The sequence below is a fragment of the Sordaria macrospora genome, chromosome 2 (assembly GCF_033870435.1).
Source record: "Sordaria macrospora chromosome 2, complete sequence".
NCBI lineage: Eukaryota > Fungi > Ascomycota > Sordariomycetes > Sordariales > Sordariaceae > Sordaria > Sordaria macrospora.
In genome coordinates this window covers 1271327-1287334 of record NC_089372.1, presented here as the reverse complement: position 1 = coordinate 1287334, position 16008 = coordinate 1271327, and the positions used below count along the sequence as shown (strand labels likewise).

Genomic DNA, 16008 nt, shown 5'->3' with positions numbered 1-16008 from the left:
TGTATGCCATCCAACCGATTCCTCCCAAGACAAGTCAGCTGTCCTTCTGCCTGTCTCTCTAGATACAGTCTGCATTCTGCAGTGAAGTTTCAGATTCAGCAAAGGCTGTGTGTGTGATTCACATCCGGGGCCGGGACTCTGGTCCGAGACTAGAGGTACCGAACCGGTCGATTCGATCTCAAGACAAGAGCTATGATGTGGGAGCTGTCTGAGTGTGACTTCCAACTCGACCGAGCCCTCAGAATTCTTCAAAGCTCAGGTTGATAGATGGTCTTCAATCCATCACCGAGTGTACCTATCACCACTTACGTCACCGCACATATGAGTTCAGTTGTTTGTCTTGTCCTGTCAAGTGTCTGCCTGTCCGTTACTCTTTCGCCCCGGGTTATTGCATGCCGACCAGACACCTTGCCATCGTTAGGTTATGTTGCCTTGGATCATCCATCTACGATATCTATCCATCGAGGCAGCCTAAACCAAACCAACGTTGAGGTTCATTCCACGCTCGTTGTTGATGATGATGACTGTCCAAAACAATGACAGATCGTAAGGTACGACATATATGTACGAGACTTGTGTGTGTAGCCGGCCGCGGCTCATTAACAACATGGACATACATACGTACATATGCATGGCACACGGAAACGCAAGAGCAGACAGACCACGAGATCTCGAGGAGTAGCGAATCGAAGGCCATTGTCCATTTTTGATTTGGCGTGTGGTACCGCTTCCTCTCATTCAACTGGGTTTTATCTAACTCTCTTACAGCCTAGCGTATCTGGGAGTCACTTCAGAACTTGGAGTGCCATCGTGGCCGGCAGACTTAGCGAACCACTCAGCGCTTGACTTGACAGCTGGCATGCAAGTAACCTGCAGCGGTTCGAGCGGATGATTTAACCGTGCCATTGACCTAAACTAGAGTAGGTTTAGTTTTTGCGGGTAGATAAAACCCAGTTGAGTGGGAGGAAGCGGATGCTCATGCTCAATGCTGAGTGTTAATGTTGCTTCGAAGCTTTCTGCTGCAGAGTGCCAGAGCAGCACAGCACGGCGTCGTCGTCATTCCTAATGACTGACTGATCTCGTCGCCGGTTCATCATTATCATTGAATGGCAGCGATTGAGCCGGCACTACTGTGTAGGTAATCTTTCTCCGACATTACAGATATTGCAAATTCCAGGGCTTCAGTACCTACCCTCGCTACCGTTTATTGTGTGTGCGCTGTAAACTGAAAGGCTCGATCTCATTCATCAGCCGTTGCACACGTCGATACTGTCACCACATTCCCGATTCTTGAACACTTCACCACCTGCACTCAGACACTCCCGGTACCAGAGAGAGGGAGGTTGATGCAGTGCAGCAGCAGTGCGCCAATTTCTTTAACCCCTGCAACATTGGCGACATCATTGACCTTTTTATTATCTTTTGACGTCTCTCTTCTTTCTTTTTCACGATTCTGAGAATCGTCGTTTTGCTGTGGTTGTGGACCGTCCAGGTTGGTGATAGAGTAAATTAGCAGACACATCTACCGAGCACGACGTTCATCAAACCCATGGCGGAGGATCTGCCCCGCTGCGCCGCTTGCCTACAGTCTACCCGACCTACACAGCTACTAGTCACTAGCTGTTGGCTCCGTTCGTTTCGTTTCGTTCGTTCGTTCAAGTTGAGAGAGACATTGTGGTGGATGTGGTGGACAAGGCAAGGAACAGTCATCTGAGAATGTCTCACCGACAACCCATAGCGGCGGGCAGCTTGTTCATGTTGTTGGATACCTCTACCTCTCTACCGAGCGTGAGCAGAGCTGAGACACCTTTTTAGGTAGAGAACCACAGTTCAGTTCCCCTCCCCTCCCCATCTTCACCGGTTTCAACTTACGTTCCCGCTTCGAGATTGAGGTGCATTTCATGTCCCCAACATGACCCAAAACCAAACGAACGGATGTCAGCAAATTTGAGGCACACAGCACATTGGGTTACAATCATATGCCCAGGTTTTCCAGGCAGCTGGACTGAATCAGCTAATAGGGGGTTTTAGAGGACCATCTTGCTTGACTGTGACTGTTGTACGACAGTAGTTGTAGGTGGTAGGTAGAAGCCGTCATTAACATCTAGGCTATGGTGCGGTCAGCTCGAACAGCAAGCAGCAAATTCGCAAAGCCCTCGATAGGTGGACGGAGGTAACGTGGACGGGACGCCATGATCGGTCACACAGCCATCCGTTATTCTCAGCGCAGACTCAGAGTGTCCGACGCCGAGCCCGATATGGCTTCGGAAGGAAAGCCGCTATCGTCATGGATGTCAACGGACGGCAATCCACGGCACGGACATTTCGAACCCCGCGACCGATGTCGACACCGCTACCCCGTGCTCCGTTCTTCTCCACATCTTAGTGCCGGCTCCAACGCTTCGTCCGTAGTGTAGGGACCTTGAATGCTCCTGCCGGACTATTATTAAGACGTGATGTTCTTCTTCATAGTCGATTGAAATGAGACTGATCTCTCTGAAAATCACTTTCTTGATATGGCACGTTCTCTGTCTTTATAAAGCCCATCCCTTCTCGAGCCCATCAAGCTGGAAGGCATCGTCGCCTGGACCTTGTCCAACACTTTTCCAAACCCTGGTCCCGAATCCTGATCCTGGGAAAATGGTTCGTGCACTAGTTCCAGGTTGTGGATTCGTACCCGTTAGGGAGTAGCTCACGTGGCACAACATATCAAGGATGTCGTCCAAGACTTGTCCAAGTGAGCTTCTTTTTACCATCCAGGATTTGCCCTGACGCTACCTACCAATAGTGATCTGGATTTTGCATCGAATATCCGGAAGAGCTGTCAGTATCAAGATTTTGAGATCTTGATATGATCTGATCTGGAAAGCTTCAGGTCTAGTGGTATCTTAACCATGTTCGAGTTGCATGCCTTGTCGAGGAATCCCGAATAGTGAATCGGGTACGTACTTCTTGCGCCGAATGATTCCATTCACAAAATTGTGCTGCACCGATCAAGACCAGACAGACCAGACAGAACCATGGCAACACTTTCTCGCCATACCTTAATTGCCCCTGAATCATCGTCAGATAAGATCCGCATTGCTGCTGCTGCTGCTATTGCTGCACGGCGGCGGTTGCCCGATTGAAATACGGCCAACGACTCGGCAGCTGCTTGATGGCAGCATCCTACCTACCTATTAATTTAGCGTGATGGGATGCGAGGTCATGGGACCTCTCTTTGCGCCGAGCCTGTTCTCGCCAGGCAAGTTTGATCGGATATCCACCCGCTTTTGTTGCAGGACCAGAAACGAAGGGGCGTACATACAGGCGAGACAGGTACGGTGCCTGTCTTGTCTGTCTGTCTCCTTGATGACGCTGACATAATTCATGTTCTTAGACAGGCCCTACAACAAAGCCCAAGAAAGTGAATACATAATGTAGTCTTGGGCTGCTGGTAAGGAGACTTCAGTGTCATGAATGATGTGCGTTGTGTATGAGTGTAACTTTCAAGCGGTTGGACGTCTCCGGCTTTCCAATGCATGGAAATATCGATCCGACACGATTCCATCGAGGAGACACCGGTGACGTGAACAGGGCCAGAGACAAAAGATACGACTAGCAAGCCGTAGCTTGATCCATGAGTGTCGACTGTTCGATGCAAATGGCTGCTTTGGAGACGAACGACGATCCCAGAATATGAGTTTCTGATCGAGGTAAGGAACCTGAAACTGATCACGCCCAGATGAAGAAAAGCGAGCTCTCAATCTTGCTTAATGACTTACAGAGTTACATTCAGTTTCCTACGCAGGCCGGATCACAATATCTTCATGCTGGGAAGGAAGTCGTGTAGTGTGAATTCTTTTGCCGCAGCACTACCCAATTCAGCCCCTCCATCGCCTCCTGGCCACTTGGGCCACATGCCCCTCCTCGCTTCACGGGGGATCTTCAGGCATCAGTATACCTTTCGCCCGCAACGTCATGCTAAACCCATCGCTAATATCTAAAGCTGCGCCTTTGGCCTTGGTTGTTAAGATGATGTTCGCAGATCGTTTCTGCCCACATGAACCAAGGTCCATAAACCATATTCAATATCAGCTTCACACCGGTGAGAATGGTTTTCATGAAGGGCATTGCCTCAGATATTAACAGGCTTTGACACTTTCGGACATATATGCGAGTAGCCGCCAATCGATAGACACTGGACCAGGCTGAGACCTGGGATCCTATACACTACACTATCAAACAGATGGGTTTTGAAACCACCCCTTTGGTCCAACGCTCTCGATTCGGCTTGTCTCCTGGATCTTTGCCGTTCTGGGATAGCTGAGGGTAGCAAGAGTTCGAGACAAGCAACGGCCATCCGTGTTGTCATAGGGCCTGAGGGCCTGTCGGATCGGCCGGGCTGGACCAGATGGAAACTCCAGGGTTTTTCTGATGAGAAATGCAAGGGATCTTGTCGTTCGTTCCCCTTGCTCGTGATTAACGAAACTCTCAACAGCCCCTCCCCTGGAACTTGAGCACAATTTGCTGTAACTGATCTGATCTGGTCTAGATCTCGGGATGGACAAGAGCCTCCTGCCTGGAAGCCCGACTGCCTAGCCTCTTCGCATCTGCTCTATCAAAAGCTCTTGCTCTGTGCTGTCAGATACTCCCTACATATTGTCACCACGAAAGACATTGTCACCACATCGTGGCGTTCTTGTGCGGTGAACGAAGCCATACGGATCTCGTCTGCAGGCTGATTGATTGAGACATGCAATCTGCAAAGTTCCCGTACAGGAACTCGACGGGACGAGAGACTGAATTATCCCCGATCATCCCTTACCTTTGACAGCAACATGATCAATGACTTTGCACCATCCCAAGATCAAAGAAAAGGTCAGAGTTACAAGAGTGAAAGGATCACCAACCATTAGCGAAAACATCGCACCCACTTGGACATGTTGATCTTGTTGGAGTTCAATAAGCTTCAACCCTGTATAAAAGAAAAGTCAAAAAAGAAATGACAGGCAAAACCAAAACCAAAAACGAGAACGCCAAGGACCCTGCATAGTGCATGATCATGTTGCTGAACATCAGCAGATCAAACCCGTCGCCCGAAATCTCCTTTGCAGTTTCCTTTTTTTTTTTTTTTTTTGCTGTTCCTTTTTCTTGTCCTGCGTTGCGGCTGCCGAGTGTGCACAGTTAGCGCCCGCTCTTTCGTCTCAGAAAAGGGCACATGACTGATACTGACGGGCTTCTTCTGCAACAAAAAGGCCAGGCACCGCCCGTACATACGGTGGCACCGCATTCGAACAATCTGTGTATTGGACGGATTGTCCCGAAGAAGATGCACCACATTGCGTTCTGCTCTTTCCTTTTTTTTTTTTTTGACCCATATCTTTTTTTTTTTTTGGTTCCTGTTAAAGTGTTTTAGATGCCTTCTTCCCGGCACGTGCCCGGCTTCTGGATCGTGATTGTGAGGCAACTGCTATGATGGGTCGTTTGCGGCAACCAACAACTAACACCACCTTCGTTCCGCTAAAACAAATGTACAAAACCACGACGGCCAAAATCCAAATTGCATGACAACGGATGAGTTTTGCAGGCAGGCAAATTGATGGTCCATATGTAGAGGTATGGAATAATCATCCAACCGGCTAAGACGGCCGCGAAACGCTGCACCGGGGAACCGGGGATAAACTGGACATGCACGGCGATGATGGTTACCTTACATATACAGAAAGGGAAAGCCAAGATATCGAGAGCAAAAACAACTACTCTGCCGGCGGTTTCCCGGAAGATTCACTCACAAAGAAAAGAGGAAGAAGAACAAAGAGCAATGATCATGGGCAACATGTAACTACGGGAGCCGCATCTCAGGACAGGCACTGGCAAGGGTAGCACTTACATAGTGATATCACGGAAGACGCAACCCCTATTCTCGGTAAAGCCCAAATCTCGAAATCGGTACCTGAATCTGAGCATCCAGCTCTCTAATATGTATGGAGTCATCTACATATCACCAGCCAAGTCGAGTCCGGGCCAAAACGGGTTCCCCCAAAGTGCCCCTGGTCTGGCCATCGGTCTCAAGACAGAGGCAGCTTCAGAGTGTTCCACTGGCGATAGTCCGTCCCTGGCCGCTGGCCGCTGAGGCTATTTCTCGGCCCCGCCTCGAGACGGAGTCGCTAGAGCCACAGAGTCCGCCTAGGTCCGCCCGCCCAGTGCTCCGGAGCGGGGGCGATAAGTGCTCGAGAGATGGTAGCCTCGAATCCCCTGGAAATCTAGGACTCACATTCCATATGAATCCTGGACTCACGTCACAGCTGCTCAACATCCCCGCTGGACGCAGGACGCTTCCACTTTTTATCATTTTTTTTCGCATCACACGGTACAGTCCTCCAGCCTCCTGGCGTGTTGCGGCACCCGCCAACAAATAAGAAGCCCCCTGCTCACCCGCAGCTTGCTACGCTACCCGCAGTCCCGCACCCAGCGAGCACTGGCCACTAGCAAGGAGCGATGCAGCCTCTTTTGGCCCGCACCCTGAACGTTAAACGGCATCGACAGGTTCGACAGGTTCGACAGGCAGTGAAGCCCCCCCGTCCACCGTCAATCCAAGACATTCCGGGCATCCATGTTCGTGCGGTTCTTGCGAATCCTCAATTCCACTGCTGGGATACCGATTCCCAAGCGACTGACCTGCAGCTTCGGTGGATAGGTTGTGATAGCCTCCAGTTCCAGTGCCTCCCCTCTGTAGCTCCCCAGTGTCCAGCGTTTCTCTGCCCCGTGGCTTCATCCATCCATCTGTAAACAACAAAACACCAGACGACATCACGACGTCGTCTCAAATGGACCCTGCCTGCTGATGTTGTTAAACTCCAGGGCAGGCAAGACAGAGCAGCAGCTACCCCTACCAAACGGCCCCCTTCGCTCTTTTAGTCTGTTTTTAGATTGCTTGGGCCCCGTCCGGTGCGACCAACCAGAGGGCTAGCATTTGCGCTGGAAGGCCCCACATTGCACGACCTGTTGACCGGGACGACGTGCGTCTGGTTGCTGTTTCTGGTGCCAAAACCCACCCAGGCTCGACAGGCTCGAGCCAGGTCGAAGTTACCTCTCACGGGTAGGAGTGACGACGGCAATCGTGACCCCTCACCACCACCGCGAGCCACGACCGATCTCCCAAGCAGTAGCCCAAGATCAAAAGCCAATTACCATTTCTCACACACCTTCAAAAGACCCCGTCGCTCACGTCGCGTCACCCTGCCCTGCGAACACTAAACAAAAAAAAGAAGTAAATTCACGACCAGACCGACGAGGCTCTGCTTGCGCTTCAGCTTCCCCTCGCGAGCAGCCAACCCGCATCGCATTTGGAGAAACACCACCACCACCAACGACGACGAACGGTAAGTCTGACTAGAGCTTCCATACCTACCTCTACAACTTCAACCTCAACTCCGAGTCCTACCTATCTTCACCCTTTCCTTCCTGCACTCATATGCGCCTCATCTGGCACCGAGCCGAAGCCGAGATTCCTGGCGCGCTCTTCTTGTTTGCATTCTAGTTCTGGCATTCCTCTTCTGGCTCCTCCCCCAGTCCTGCGTTTGGAGCTGCTCTCCTCCCTCTCACCTCTATGTCACTGTCACGGCCACTGCCAATTCATTCTGCCTTCCACCGTCTTGTTGCCTCTCCTTCCCAGGTCCCAGCCCCAACCCCTCTTCTGCCTTCTCTGGTTGGCTGCATCGCGGTACGGCGCGCCAAGTCACTGGGCCATCTGACCTCACCAGACGTGCAAGTAGCACTGCATGGCATTGTGAATGGGCGGGACGGGTTTTGGTCAAGCGCCTTACAAAGGTTCAAGTCCAATTTCAACAAAAGACGACAAGACACCAGCCAGAAGGAATGGAAGGCTTTGGGCTTTGTCATGGACAACGGGAAAAATTCCCAAAGAGAAGCCGTGGTCATGAGCCAAAAGCCAAAGTCTCCTGCTGCTTTCCGGCGGTTTGCTGGCATTGTTGTTGATTGTGACCCTTGCCCCTCATCTTGCGCCGGTTGATGGCATTCCCATCCCCATCCATCCCACTTCCAGTTTCACCCTGTCACTGTCCGGGTTGCTGCTGCTGGCCCAATGCTCATCAGAGGGATCGAACCCACCACGACACCCGACCCAGGCACAGACAGGTACCTACCTTACCGTATCTGGTCCACGAATGGCAGGTTTTCCTTTCCTCGCTGGTCGCAAAAACAGTCACAAGTCCCGTCGCAACGAAGTCGCAAACCCCAAAACTCTAAACAGGCCCCTTGCCGAGTCACGGCTCCCATCTTGTTAGACAGCCCATCTAGGCCAGGCCCAGTCATGGCGATGCCTTCTTGCTCAAGACTTAGTATGTCGCCGTCGGGTCCAAACAGTTGCCAGTGTGCTGTCCGCCTCTTTCGACGGCAGCAGCAGCAGCAAGAAAGAAGGGCCGGCGAGCCTCGTGGCCGCTCAGTGTTCGATCACACCTCGAGTGCATACATGGTGGCCCTGCATCAATGGACGTCTTCTGCAGGCCACTCACTTGACCTGGCGTGCGGGCGCCTCTCTGCCCACGCTAAGCTAGGTTTGTGTATGGTCGCCACTGCATGGCCCTGTCATTCCCCGCCGTCATTTCATTAAGCTACCTGCCTTAACATGGCCCGCCCCTCCAAGACCTGCCGACCTCTACCTTACCTCACTCACACTTCGACTCCGTTCCAGTTCCTGTCCCAGTTCCAGTTCCAGTTCGATTGAGTTGACGTCCGAATTTCGAGGTCGTTACTGCTCTTGCTCTCCATCCGGGCATTGATTGTATGCACGTTGCACTCCTTCAGTCTTTCCCTTGCTCAAGCGGACAAGCACACAACACGCACTCTCCTTTCATTCCAATCCCGCTTGACGTTCCCTCGCAACGTCCCCGTCCCCATTCCCCGTCCTCGTCCCCGTCTCCACTTCCACTCCCCTTCCTGACCTCTTCGATTCGCATCTCCTACCTACCTCTAGTCCTTCCACTTCCCCTACCCGCCCGCCTCTTCTCCTAAGACGACCTTGTTTTCTGCCTGTCTCGCGACCAAGTACGAGTTTACCAAAAACAAAGAGACCCTTTTTTCTAATCGCCTGTGCTGCCGCCTAGACAGTCGAGACAAGCGACAGACCCCTCCAGTCAGCCCACAGTCACGGTCACAGTTCATACCACACCTGACGCACCACCATCGGCCAGCCCTGGCGCACCTTGCCGCATTCCGCGTCCATTACCATACCTCTACTGGTGCGTCCAGCCCACTCCTCGCATTCCCGCGCCGCCAAACCACTTCATTCCGTCTTACAACCTTTCCAGCTTGACAGCTCGAGACAACTCCCCGCACACAACAAAAATATCCCAATAACCACCACCGGCTCAAGAGCTATCACCGACTCAGTACAATAGCAAAGCCTTCCGCATCACATCGCGCCGCCTCGCATTCTGCTTCCATTTCGCAGGAACAGGGAACATCACTGCTGCATCCAGGCCCGACGTCAAACCCATCAGCCGTGAACCCAGTTGCCTGGTCTCCACACAACCTGTTGCCCAACACGGCCCGCATCAACCCTTCAGCGACCTTCCTTCACTCGCGCATTGTCGCCAGCAACTCCATCGACGATTGTCTCGAGCGATAGCACCGAATCGATCTAAATTTAATTCACAATGGCGTCGAATCGCCCAGCGGCTTTCAACACCCTCCGGATGGGAGGTGAGCATATGGAGTGAAAGGTCGAGTTGAGAGGCAGGGCCAATTGCTGACAAAATATGCTATCCAGAAGTTATCCGTGAGAAGGTACAGGACGGCGTCACAGGAGAGACCAGGGAGATCCAGTACACCCAATGCAAGATTGTCGGCAATGGCTCTTTTGGTGTCGTCTTTCAGACCAAGCTGTCACCTTCCAATGAAGATGCTGCCATCAAACGTGTTCTCCAGGACAAGCGCTTCAAGGTCGGTGCAGTCTGTACTGAACGTTTCTCGAGGTCTATGAAACTGACAGGCACATAGAACCGCGAACTTCAAATCATGCGGATCGTTCGCCACCCGAACATTGTCCAGCTGAAGGCCTTCTACTACTCGAATGGTGAACGCGTAAGTCCCCAACACATTGGAGCTCGTGACCATGCTTCATACTCACTATTTTTGTAGAAAGATGAGGTCTACCTCAACCTGGTGCAAGAATTTGTGCCAGAGACCGTTTACCGAGCATCAAGGTTCTTCAACAAAATGAAGACCACTATGCCGATCTTGGAAGTCAAGCTCTATACCTACCAGCTGTTCCGAGCTTTGGCATATATCCATTCGCAAGGAATCTGCCATCGCGATATCAAGCCGCAGAACCTTTTGCTTGACCCGACTACCGGTGTACTCAAGCTGTGCGACTTTGGCAGCGCAAAGATCCTGGTGGAGAATGAGCCTAATGTGTCCTATATTTGCTCGCGGTATTACCGGGCTCCTGAATTGATCTTCGGTGCTACCAATTACACAACCAAGATCGGTAAGTTCTGCTGGGAGCACCAGCCCCGTTGTACATGTCTCAGACACTGGCTAACCTTGTTACGCAGATGTCTGGTCTACTGGCTGCGTAATGGCCGAGCTCATGCTCGGACAGCCTCTCTTCCCTGGAGAGTCTGGCATCGACCAGCTTGTCGAGATCATCAAGGTCCTCGGAACACCTACTCGGGAGCAAATTCGAACCATGAACCCGAACTACATGGAACACAAGTTCCCTCAAATCAAGCCTCACCCGTTCAATAAGGTTTTCAAGAAGGCCGACGCTGATGCTATCGACCTCATCGCCCGCCTTCTCGAGTATACCCCCACCGAGCGTCTAGCCGCGGTCGACGCTATGGTCCATCCTTTCTTCGATGAACTCCGGGACCCCAGCACCAGACTTCCCGACTCGAGGCACAACTCTGGAACCGTCAGGGATCTGCCACCGCTCTTCGACTTCACCCGTCATGGTACGTACTTTTCTCGCGCATCGTCTTATTTTGAAGAAACTTGAGGAACTGACGCTTTCATCCCTTTACAGAGCTATCCATCGCCCCGCAGCTCAACCACAAGCTTGTTCCTCCCCACATGAGGCCGGTTCTTGCGTCGAGAGGACTCGATATCGACAACTTCACTCCTATGAACAAGTCGGACATGGTGGCGAAATTAGATTGAAGCGGATCTTGTTTCGATACTTAATATCGCCGATCCATTCCCGGAATATGAATGTGGACGATTTACGCTGTGTTTTCCAATCAGCAGAGCGTTGCCTAAGATTTCGAAGCAAGCGGTTTGACTCGCCGATCCGATTATGATCCAAAACCGAAGACCGGATATTTCTGCGTCCACCTGGACGAGACGCAAACGATTTCAGACCACGGCATTATCCGACACACAGATACCCCTCGTCACAGGTACGCTGGAACAATCGTGAAGAAAATTCGTGCCGGCCTCGAGGACGAAAAGAGCCCGGGGCAGCCAGGGACGTCCACGAGCAACTTCCCAGCGAAAGGGACTGGTTCACAATTCGCTTGGTTTCACGGGAGGGTTCTCTCGAGAAATATTATGGACTACACGTTTTTTTAGATTTCTTATTTTTCTGCATGACCGGGATGGCTTTTGCTTATTCTTGCCTCAGATCTTTCGTTCGGCAGGGGCGCTCTTTATTCCCGTGGCAGGTGTCCACAAGATGGAAGGCGGAAGGCGGTAGGATTTGATGGCTTGTTGCTTTGTGTGCCCCTTCGGACACTGGCCACTCGCCTGGTTGTTTTGGGTTCTGATGGAAGGATGAAAGAAAGATGAGCGGCATCAATGATGTGATGGATTATGGCATATAGGTTAACAGTGTTGGAGTGGGTGATAACCTACGGAGTGATGAATGGAGGTGGGCTTTGGCTTTCGACGTTGTAAGCTTTGCCTACTATAACGAGTGTCAGCGAGGTTATGAGAAGGATGGGTGGTACCACTTTGCGTGTCTCTTGTGTGTCTCTGTGCTTGTCTCATGTGCCTGTATCCTCAAGATGGGCTGCTGAGGGGGTTCCCAATCGGTCTTAAGGGCGTGAATATTTTACGAGGAGTATAACGGATCAGCGACTCGCATCAATGGATGGCAGGGAAAGAACTGGATGGATAGATAGTTGGATGACAACCGGTGTGTTACGGTTTCGGCTCAGGCCCATCATGAGGTTGTTTACCTCTAGGAAAAAGGGTAGACGGTAAAAGCAGTGGGGTTCATACTCGGGTTCGACTTTCTGTTGATCACCAACTTTCTCTTCTAGGTCGTGTCGTTGCTTTGGTGTCATTAGGGTTCATATAAATATTTTAAGAGATTTCTTATGATTTCCCTTTACTTGACATTTTGGTTTGCTTGAAGCTTCGCGGAATCCCGTTGTCTACACCATAAGCTCTTGAAAGTGGTAAATGGTGTAGCTGTGCCCCTATGCGAATATAGCCAACCACTGGGCATGTTGAGATGTTATTTGTAGACAAGGACTGATTCGACAACTTCGTAATGGCCGGATTCCACTGTCATCTCAAAGATATTGTAGCCAAAGAAGCTTAATAACCTCCGCACCTGGATCTTTAATGTCTTTTGAGCGTCCTCTGATTTGCAAGCCCTACGACTGGGCTGTGAAGCACGAGTTCAATTCGCAATTATAACATGGCCCGTGCACTAAACGCTTAGGTTTCAAAAAGACACCAATCGCGTCGGCGCGGCAGGCCCAAGTTTCAAAGCATCCCTTCCCCGTTAGCGTTCCATTCTATCAATTAATCCAAGCCTGCCAGCCGCCAACCACCAACCGTGTTTGAACTTATTCGTCGTCACGTAACCCCAAAATATCCACCATAATCGTTGCCAGGACACTTGTTTGTTCTGTCCTCCTAACTGTTCGTTCTTTTTTCCTTCCGGATACGCCTTGGTTTTATTTGATTTACCAGATTCCACACACCATGGCCGATTACGATCGCAGAGGCGGCGGTGGTTACAACCCCAAGAAGCGTCGCTATCGTGGTAAGTACTACCCCGGGCTGCTTTTCCTACACTTATAAATCATGTCCGTCTCAGCCTCGCCTCTTGCGCGGCTTTGATGTTCAGTTATTGTCAGATCATTGGCAATGCCATGGTTTGAACCGATTATAGCTAACGACGCGTTGAACCCAACTAGACGATGACGAGGGCGACCGTCGCGGCGGCCCACGAAGACGTTTCGATGCTCCTCCCCACGTCCGCGTCCGAAAGCAGCTGCTCGCCATCGCCGAGAACCCCATGCGCCCGTGGCACGAAGAGGTCCAATCGATTGCCAACCTGTTTACCGACAACTGGGAGGACGAGCTGCTCCGAACCAACTTTGTCGACCTCATTCTCCAGCTTGCCGTCGAGCAGCCCATGAAAACGCCCTTCCTCGCCGCCGTTGTGCTCGTCGCCAACACTGACAAGCCCCAGATCGTCGACATCCTTCTCGCCAAGCTTACAAGTACCCTCGAGACTAAGATTGCCGAGGGCGACTGGCGGGATGTGAAGCTCTACCTGAAGCTTGCCGGCTGCTTGCAGAGCTGTCTGGAGGGTGATGGTGTCTTCCCTGTGTTGGAGGAGCTGTTCAGCCGCGCTGTGGACTTGCAGACTGCCAGTTCCGAGGATGTGAGCTTTTCTGCTTGGTTTGGAATGGATTCCTTGGTTGAAACAGATAACTGACACGAGTATCGTAACAGACAATTGGTACGGAGCTTGTTAAGATCATCCTCCTTACCCTACCATACGTCATGGTCACTGGCCCGACCCAGTGGCAGCAGAAGGCGGCGGATTTGATGGAGAAGACCGAGATTATCGCCGGCGAAGCACACCCTCTACAGGCCTTGATCGAGCCATACCACCCCGAGGCCGGCGACGAGAGCCCTGTTGCGTCCCAGAGTTTCATCAGCTTGCTGCAGTCCCAGCTCCAGAACGAGGCCAACAATGGATGGGCCTTGACCTGCCTCCCGAGGCCCTGGGAGCTCCCAGTCGAAGAGGTCGAGCAGCAAGAGAAGATCGCCAACGCCGAGAAGCACACCCTCCCGCTATTTGCCATCCCTCAGACAGTTGTTGCTGGACCTCGGCCGCTGTTCCCCGAGATCTACTTCTCCGTATACGTCAACCAGGACGTCGAGTCGACGCCCCCTCTCACCAACATTGCGGCATCCCTAATTCGCGATGCTCTCATCGACACTATCAATGTCCTGAACTTCAACCGCAACGTCACTGCTCGTTTCCTCATCGAGCTCGACTGCTACTTTGCTCCCCGAACATTTGCCGCCAGAGCGACACCTTTCGACAAGATTAGAGAGATTGAGCCTCCCAAGTCCAGCTGGAAGCCGGAGGATGTTGCCGTCGACGCGGTCTTCTCGCAGCTTTTCTCGTTGCCCAACCCTGAGCACAAGCTTGTCTACTACCACGCTGTTCTTACAGAGGCATGCAAGCTGGCACCGGCAGCCATTGCCCCCAGTTTAGGTCGTGCCATCCGTTTTCTGTACAGGAATAGTCACCGCATGGACCTGGAGCTTTCCAACCGTTTCATGGACTGGTTCTCACACCATCTCAGCAACTTCGGTTTCACCTGGAAGTGGACCGAGTGGGTGGACAATGTTTATCTGTCCAACTTGCACCCGGACAAGGCTTTCATTATGGGAGCCATTGATAAGGAGATCCGTCTCAGTTTCGCACAGCGTATCAAGAACACTCTTCCCGAGCCCTATCAGTCTTTGATTGGACCTGAGAAGGAGAAGGATGCTCCTGATTTCAAGTTTGCTGATGAGAGTAAGTCGAATCGTTACCGTGTATGCTATGTGTTTTTCAATATTAACAACCATCACAGAAACCCCCTTTGCCGCTGAGGGTAAGGAGATCGCCGCTCTTCTCAGACGCAAGGCCCCTGAGGAGGAAATTGAGCCTGTCATCGAGCGCATCCACTCGCTCGCCCTCGACAACAATCTCGACCCCTTGGTCGCCAGCACCGACGTTTTCGTGACCTCGGTCCTTCACGTCGGCTCTAAGTCGCTCTCACACGTCCTCGCCGCCATTGAGCGTACCAAGGAACGCCTCACCGATGCCGGCGCCACCTCGGAGGCTGCCCGCACCCAGATCATCTCGTCGGTCATGGAGTACTGGTCTGCCCACCCGGGCGTCGCCATCGCCATCATTGAGAAGCTGCTCAATTACAGCATCCTAACCCCCCAGGCCGTCATCAACTGGGCCATCACCACGTACGCCGGCGCTACCCGCGGCGAGGCCCTCGCCAGGGGTTTCGTCTACGAAATGATCTTCAACACCGTCGTCAAGGTTACTTCCCGCTTGAGACAGGTGCTCCAGAAGGCTACCCTGCCCGAGGCCATGATCGACGACGAAACCATCGAGGCCGAGATCAATGGCATGCGCTCGCTGTTCCGCGCCATCGAGGATGCCCTGGTCGCTTGGGCGACGGGATCCAAGGACGAGATGATTGAGGCTAGCGATAGTCTCGGCGAGGGCGATGGGAACAGCGAGACGGAGAAGCTCGTCAAGAGGTGGGGCGAGCGCTGGCTGAGGGTTTTCAAGCGCAGAGCGGCGATTGAGGAGGCGTTTATTGTCGAGGCCAGGAAGGAGAGGGAGAGGAAGGCGGCGGCTGCTGCTGCTGCGGAGCCTACTACGGAGGAGGAGGCGCCCGCACCGGCCGACGATATGGTTGTTGATTCTGGTGATGTGGCTGCTGAGACGACGGCTTAGGATTGTGCGTTGCGTCTAATGATAAATTCGTATAGCAAAGGCCTTGTTTAATGAAACGGGCTATAGTACAATTTGGTGGTTTTGAAGGGTTGGTCTTTTTTCTCGTGCTCGGATCAAATAAAGGGCCGATTGTTTTCATAGCGTTAGGAGGTACATAAAATGGAATGTTTAGTTCAAAGATTGCCTGCTTGTCTCTTATGGTGTTGAGCTGTGATGATGGTGACTAACTGAGATTGAAGATAATGATGTTGGCCATCTAAGACATGTAGTAACCTCAAATCGCT

General features: G+C 52.1%; 2 protein-coding genes across 2 annotated transcripts; both read left to right on the top strand.

Moving 5' to 3' along the window:
* Window positions 1-8656: 8656 nt before the first annotated feature.
* On the top strand, window positions 8657-12337 carry SMAC4_04408 (uncharacterized protein). The gene is made up of 8 exons (XM_066090106.1): window positions 8657-8785; window positions 9108-9242; window positions 9312-9705; window positions 9773-9945; window positions 10003-10086; window positions 10144-10492; window positions 10560-10958; window positions 11030-12337. The coding sequence occupies exons 3-8, from the start codon at window positions 9660-9662 to the stop codon at window positions 11161-11163; spliced, it is 1185 nt and encodes a 394-aa protein (XP_065946026.1). The 5' UTR covers window positions 8657-8785; window positions 9108-9242; window positions 9312-9659; the 3' UTR covers window positions 11164-12337.
* A 34-nt stretch (window positions 12338-12371) lies between these two features.
* SMAC4_04407 (uncharacterized protein) lies at window positions 12372-15862 on the top strand. The gene is made up of 4 exons (XM_003343701.2): window positions 12372-13000; window positions 13155-13627; window positions 13699-14779; window positions 14838-15862. Exons 1-4 carry the CDS (start codon window positions 12940-12942, stop codon window positions 15722-15724), a joined length of 2502 nt encoding a protein of 833 aa, XP_003343749.1. The 5' UTR covers window positions 12372-12939; the 3' UTR covers window positions 15725-15862.
* The last annotated feature ends 146 nt before the right edge of the window (window positions 15863-16008 follow it).